At 41.5% G+C, this 7,555-nt stretch overlaps 1 protein-coding gene across 1 annotated transcript; it reads left to right on the plus strand.

Annotated features, from left to right (window-relative positions):
- The first annotated feature begins 1,312 nt into the window (after positions 1-1,312).
- LOC141020055 (homeobox protein Dlx3b-like) lies at positions 1,313-7,020 on the plus strand. The gene is made up of 3 exons (XM_073495098.1): positions 1,313-1,664; positions 4,388-4,572; positions 6,598-7,020. The coding sequence occupies exons 1-3, from the start codon at positions 1,313-1,315 to the stop codon at positions 7,018-7,020; spliced, it is 960 nt and encodes a 319-aa protein (XP_073351199.1).
- The last annotated feature ends 535 nt before the right edge of the window (positions 7,021-7,555 follow it).

Below are 7,555 nucleotides of genomic sequence, written 5' to 3' on the forward strand. Positions count from 1 at the left end.
GAATGGTTCCGAATAGCTAGCTCAAAGTAAAAGTAGTTATCTCAAGTTGTTGGATCAATCATTCACAGGTAGTTAGGTTCAGTTCATGTAGGACAAGCAGCTGAATGAATGCAAACTTAATAATCAAATGAAAAAAATAATATTGTAACAAGTTGCTTTTTTATAATGTATCCTTTTTGAAAATAACATCCACTATCAACGACTGAAATAACATATACTGATGTGACTGCTTGTGTTGGTGAGTGTGCAGGCCCGGCTTCACCTCAGTTCATCTGAGGAGGCACAAATGTCTGGGCCCCACAGCTGAACACAGTGGAAGAGTTTTTGAAGCCATTATCTAGTCTCAACAGTGACACCAGGTGGTGAGAGTGTGTAACTTACCTGGTTTAAATCTTCTGGAGAAGTGGAAATGTCATTAGGTCTGCTCCTTCCTGTGTATTAAATGTATTTTTATTGTAGTTATCAGTATTTGTAGCCTAGTTTGTACTTTCTTTACAAATGGAAACTGAAAAGTTCAGAAGATATTGTTTTATTTGTAGGTCTGTGTGCAGTTGGATTTAAATAAATCACTCTTAGCTCATTTTTATTTAGATTTAGTCTATTTAAAGTGAGGTGCCATCATCATATACCTACAGTGTCCTTTAGGAATGTAGTGTATTGTAGGTTTATGCTTCTCTGGGAGCAGCCTGAGGCTCAGGTCAACACATGTAAAGCAGGAGAAGCCTATTTTAAAATAAGTCTTGATTAACTGTAAATAACTCCCACCATGGGTCGACAGCAGCGCTTGGCTCTCTATCTGCATTTGAATGGGCAGAGGCGTAAAGCTCATGCGTAAACACTCCTTATCACAACACCATTATGCGCGGTTTGGGTTGGTAAATCTTCATCTGCTCTGCTGAGAATCTCGAGTGTTGTTAAGTCTTCAGGACATGTCGAGGTAAATGTTAGTTAGAGGACTTTACAGGGCTTGCCAACTGTTTATGCGCTCTGGTGCGGGCCCGAGGAGAGGCTTACTGGAGGTTTCTGTGGGGAGAAGAAGGGAGCCAGACAGGCGACAGTCAGCGCTGTCTTGGCCGCGGGGCAGAGGCAGGGAGCGAGCAGGCGAGCCAATGAGAAGGAGACATCCACTCCCCTCTGTCCTGCCCGGCTTGGCTCAGCTCGGCGCGCCCTGTAATTACGAGCTCTAGTTGGGTTGGGCGCCGCCACGGTGGACAGCCCGGCTGCTGCTGCGTCAAGGGAGTTTGGGAACGCCAGCTCCAGACTGTGAGGACTTCTCAACGCTGCTGCTGCTACACAAGTGTAAAGCCTGAGAATGAACGGGCAATCCTCACCTATCTTCGAGGAGAAGAAACCTTCCCTCCCCGTGGTTGGGAGCTCCATCTCGGCCACCAAGGATTCCCCGACGCTGCCGGAGTCCTCATCCACAGACATGGGCTTCTACAGCGGTCAGAGTGCGCTCCACGGCTCGCAGGATTTCTACCAGGCGCAGCAGCAGTACTCGGCTCAACACATGAACCCGTACGCGTACCACCACTATAACCTGAACGGGATGGGCCCAGGCGGCGCCTACCCCGTTGGGAAAGCAGAGTACCCGTACCCACATGCAGCTTACAGAGAGCACGGTGCGTTCAGCAGGGAGGTCCAGTCAACGCTGCAGGACAGTGGTAGGTTACAACTTCAACATATGTCTTATATGGCACACCTGACTGATCACTGGTTATGTGTTAAGGGTCAAACACACTGCAGGGACCTCTCACAGACACCATCACCTCCACCTTTGTCCAGGAAAAGCCACACTGACCACCAGAGGCTGATGTATGGCAAGTGCTCATGTCTAGCCAGATAAACCCAATAATTGCGCAAGAGTTTTACGCACGGTGATAAACAAGTTATTTTTATTCATGGCTTTTCCACTGCCTCCTAAACTCTTTTCACATTGTCCTTTGTAATATTTTTGGAGCGTTTGGGAGATTCTCTCTCAATCTTGAACCTCCAAATCTCAATCACAAGGAGATGAGTCAGAATTACAGTGCACTTAGTGGAGAGTGAGACTGTCACTCCTCTTCACCTCATACACTGTTGTGTACATGTATGTGTTTTCAAGATGAAAAAAAGATAAACTGTATTCGTCACAGATACAACAAATATAAGTTTTTTCAGCTCTTAGAGTAATATTCATACCAAATGCAGATGTAGTATTTTCTGACATACATCTATATTTTCAAATGTAGATATTTTTGGCAGAGATATGCCAGTGTTCAAGGTTAATGACTTGTTACTTTTCAAACTGAGAAGCATTAAGAGAAAGAGGATTCTGGGCTCACAGACATTAAATATGGGGTGTTCGTTGTAGTTGGGGGGGGGGGGGGGGGGGGGGGGGGGGGACAAGAGATAATTTCAACCTGGAGAACAGCAAGTTTGGAGAAAAAGTCCTTCAGAGGAAAACTCATCTAGTTGTTTTGTGTTTCATTTGTGTTTTCATTGTTATTTACTGTAAATTGAAGCTCACCTGTTTTATCATCATGTCCCTGAAATACTTTGAAGATTTTCTTTTGACAGGTCAATGGAGATCAACCTTAAAGCTTTTGGATGGAAGCCACGGCGTCGTTCTACCTGTGTCAGGAATGAAGAACTAATTTATTAACATGCAACCGGTTTATGTACGCTCAATACGTAATGACTAGTCTCTGCCGACATAAATAAACTAATCGCACTGTACTATGTACGACAAGGTCAAAATATTGGATAATAACTCCCTGTAGGCAACATCATAAGATGTTAGAGTCATGCCATAAGGTTACTCAAAACTCAACACACAGATCCTACAGTGATATTACAGAAACATAAAAGAGAACATTTGGAACAACAAACATCATTTTGGCTCTTTAACTTCAATTTAAGTTCGCCTACAGCCAGACTGTGTTTAAAAAACTTTCTCCTTTGGCTCATTTTCGGGCCTGGTTGGCGTCTCTGCACGACTACAGAGGAAAAACAAACCCGACAGACTGGTGTACTGTTTTTGACATTCCAGATGGGAGTTGACTCCTGGAAATGGCCCCAGGGGACTTTGGCCCACAGCCACGCACATCAGGTGTCACGACATGTCAGTCAGCCTTGGCCTTTGAATCATCCAACGAAGGACGGGCTCCTTATCATGCAAGGCCCCGTGGCCACGCCCGAACTAATAAATAAATAAACACACAAATAGAGGGGAAAATAAATTCATAGATAAAAACAAAAGCCCAATTGATAATAATAAAAATATGATACATAGATGAAAAAATATCCAAATGAACTAAAGGGACAAATAGCACCAGAACGTAGCCAGAGAAGCTGGAAAATGTTGACCTGACACTACAAAAAGTCTTTAATTCTTAAGAAATAGTTTTTCATTTTTCATATTTTATTTATTTAATTAATTGCTAAAATACTCATACAGTCTGGAATCCTGACATGAAGGTTTAAAAATACTGCTTCAGTGCCGACCCTGACATAAAAACTTGGGTATGGATTCCTTTATTCCTTTTGATGCAGAAAAAGGCCCATTTAAATATATTGAGTCCTAAAACACAGGAATCAGCCTTCAAAACATCCACTATTTAGTTGTATAGTGTAAACTCCCCGCTAGCCTGCTAAAATCCAGAGAAAGAAAGACTGGATACAGGACATCAGTGTCCTTAATGGTAATATAAACTAACGCAGTAATTGACCATAAGGTCTCTTTTAAAATAAATATATGTTCATTAGTAAAATAAATAAATAAATAATGGCAAACAACTTGCAATTTTTTGAACTTTTTAATGAACTTTATTATATTTTTTAAAAATATCTTTCTTTAAATCTGTTCAATAAATATGACTATAAACATATACTAAGTATATTACACATAATTTGTCACTGAATTACATTCCCTATACAATTTGCATTTAAACCATATGGTTAAATGTTTTTTTGTGTATGTGTATGTGTTCAACAAATGTGTTTAACTAAAGTTGATTGTATATCTAAACGAAGGAAAAATCACAGCACAAATGGGGACTGATGTATACAACTGAGCCTCAAGGCTACATGAAAAGCACCTATAAATCTCTGTCTCCCTCCCCGGCTGTGGGAGACACTCAGACCAAAATTATAAGTTAAGAGTCCTGGCGGAATTTCTTTGAAATTTCGGGGTTGTAGCAGCAGTGGCTATTTTTGTGCTACAACTTCTCTGCACAAACTGCCCTGTGGAGACCTGAAACAAGCTCATTTCACACAAGGAAAAGACAAAAGTCTCATATGGTTACATTTTATAAAAGCAGTGAACAAGAAGGCGACAGCACCGTGACTTTTTGACTAAAAGTCCCCACAGGAATATTACATGTCTTTTTACTGTTTACACCCGCAGTGAAAGAGGAACCAGACATGGAGGTCCGGATGGTCAACGGGAAGCCCAAGAAAGTGCGCAAGCCCCGAACCATCTACTCCAGCTACCAGTTAGCAGTCCTGCAGAGGAGATTCCAGTCGGCACAGTACCTGGCCCTGCCGGAGCGGGCTGAGCTGGCCGCACAGCTGGGCCTTACACAGACACAGGTGAGGCCGCAGACCCAGAGCAGTTCAATACCGAGATAGAAATATAATACAGTACAGTAGAAATGAGAGACGGTTATGTTTTCTGAAAGAAATCTTGAAAATCACAGGTGCAAACACTGTTTACAGCTCATAATGTTAACTCTATGCATGTGAGACTGAATGGGAGTTGCAGTTGAAGCAGTCGAAGCTGAAGTACTGAAAAGGTAGCTCAAAGCATTTGATGTTTTAAGTTCAAGTTGAACCCCGTTGGTGGTTGAGTCATCAGCTCGTCAGGAACTGAACTGACATTTGAAGAATCAGGACTGACAACTCTTGAAATGTCAGCTGAATTTATCACCGATGAAGTTTGGAAATTGAAGCTGAAGCGAAAATATTTTCAAAACAAAGATTTACAGCCAATTGACATTTTAAGATTATTTGATCGGAGCTTCTAAGGAATAAAGAGAGTTAAAAAGAGAAAATGAGTTGAAATGTCAGTTGTCATCTGGAGGATGAGAGCAGAAATTGTGTCAATGCAGTGTCAATGCAAGTGCAATGAAAATGTAAGAATCTCTGAGAAGGAACTTGAACTGGTATTACATAACAGGTATGAAAACACTGAACTAATATGATGACTGTTGTAAAGTTTAAATGAAGTTTCTTGGTGAAAGTATGAGGAGGGTGAAGAGGAGGTGAAAAGGTCTGAAGATGGGCATAATGTTGAAACCTCCTACATTATGAGACAATAGGTTAAACTAAAATATAATTTTAATTAATGAATCTATTTTTTGCTACTATGCTACAAAGATAACTTGTAATAAAATAAGAATAACAGAATACAATACATATAATACAACACAATAGAAGAACAGAATGGTAAGCAGTGATCCTTGGCTGCCCTGTGAGTTGTTAATGTCATGTCACTCTGGTTTATGCAGTCATACCCGTCCTGCCATAATGATTTACTGCGATATGTATTATCTTCGCTCTAGTGATAAAAGACAACACTTGTGGCACAGGCTTCTTTATCACATCTGCTGTAAATCATTGTTCCATCTAATGCATGGCTTACACGCAAAAGCTTTGAGAAAACAAAGGCATGTGCAAGATTCACTGCATCTGGGAACATTTGATTACCATGTCCTCACGGATTAAATGTTGTTTATACAAATAACAGTGTTACAATAGCTCTCATAGTATCATAATGATACATTTAAAGGAGTCGTAAATAATCTGTGACATTATCTCTGCTGGGCAATAATAGTTCTTAGCGTCATGTGCCAAGGAAGTAAAATATTACTTACTGGTTGCCTGGTTTATTACTAGTACAAATATTTAATAAACATTTTGCCCTATTTATTGAATGTATTTTTGTTTATTTATTTTAAACCGCAACTGTTTATAGTTGTATTTTAAGGAAGAGCTTAGATCAGGGATTTGATTGATGAATGTAAGTCCAATTTTAACTCTCTTTTAGCTCCGTTTTTGGTCTCCACCACTTTCTGAGAAGCATATCTTTAGCCGCTAAAGACTCCGCTACGTTCACCAGCTATTTGTGACTAGGCCTGTCTGCTGTTGTGCTGGGCATGTAGTGTACAGTGGCTTTATCAGAGTTTTTTTCACAGCTAGCAGCTGTAATGAGCTAAAACAGGCTAAAAATAAGCTCAAGTGCTACAAAAAAGCTAGGACGACTTTAGAGTTGCTCAAATCAATTGTTTATATTAAACTTCAGTCGAATAATTATGCAACTTTTCACACGCACAGACAACTAAGAAGTTCCCCTTAGCGCTACAGAGTGATTTAGCTTCTTTCAGCTGATTGTTTTGGTCTTATGGCCCACAACTTAACTGTTTTGGTTCACTTTTACCTTATTTCTATCCTCAGCAGGCAGCTGTTTTCAAATGGGACATTTACCTGCTGAAAGGCCATATATTTGCCTTAAGGAGTTGGTGAAGACCGAACCAGAGCTAAAACAAGAATGAACATTGGCGATTCGGTTCTTTGATTTCTTTAAGTTGCCTCAACATTTGCTGCTCTTCCCTCCAGGTCAAAATTTGGTTCCAGAACCGCCGCTCCAAGTTCAAGAAGCTCTACAAGAATGGAGAGTTTCCGCTCGGCGATATTCCTCTTGAGCACAGTCCAGACGCCAGCGATTCCATGGCCTGCAACTCTCCTCCATCCCCGGCTGTGTGGGAAAACAACAACAGTAACAACAACAACAACAGCAGCAGCAACAACACAAACGGCAACAGCAGCAGCAGCAGCGTCAAGACTACTGCAGTGATGGATCCTACCAGCAGGGGGCAGGCTCCATATCAGCCTCCAGTCGATTCCTCGCCTGCTTGCATGGCAGATTACACACATCAGAACTGGTACCAGCAGCAGGGTGCGCATTTAGGTCTGTCACAGTCGGGCCACGCAGCATCAACAGCACCGTCCGCCGCACAGAGTATGGGAGCCGTCTACTGACGCTGAAACACGCACCGTGCACAGCAGAGTGACTGGACCCCTGCGCTTCAACACCAGGGGGTATTTTTAGGATGATTTGGAGCGCTGCTGTGACCAGAAACACCTGACACTGACCATCAGACACGAGTCATGACCTGACACACATAATGTAAAGGAGGCTTTTTTTTCTACAGTAAATGTGGACTGAAAAGTGCTGGCCTCCATTTAGCCTTCATCTAGGTTAACACAGAGGTTACGATGGAGATCAGGGTGACTGATGTGGCTTGCTTTCGGTGCTGAGACCGACACTGACATCTTTTATTTGAAATCACTGATTTCACAGATAATATTTTGTGTATTTAATATTTTAAATATGACCATATTTATACTACAAACTGAATTGATTCAGTTTTTCCCTTAAAATGTTCCCCTGGAAAGGGCCTCCGACACAGCTTTTACACTCTAAAACTGAATACTACTGAGATTCCTCCAGACTAAATTAAAGCCCGCCACACCAGCATGGGGAACTTTAAAATATGCAAGGAACAGAAAACAG

This window comes from Pagrus major, chromosome 23, assembly GCF_040436345.1.
Source record: "Pagrus major chromosome 23, Pma_NU_1.0".
Lineage (NCBI taxonomy): Eukaryota > Metazoa > Chordata > Actinopteri > Spariformes > Sparidae > Pagrus > Pagrus major.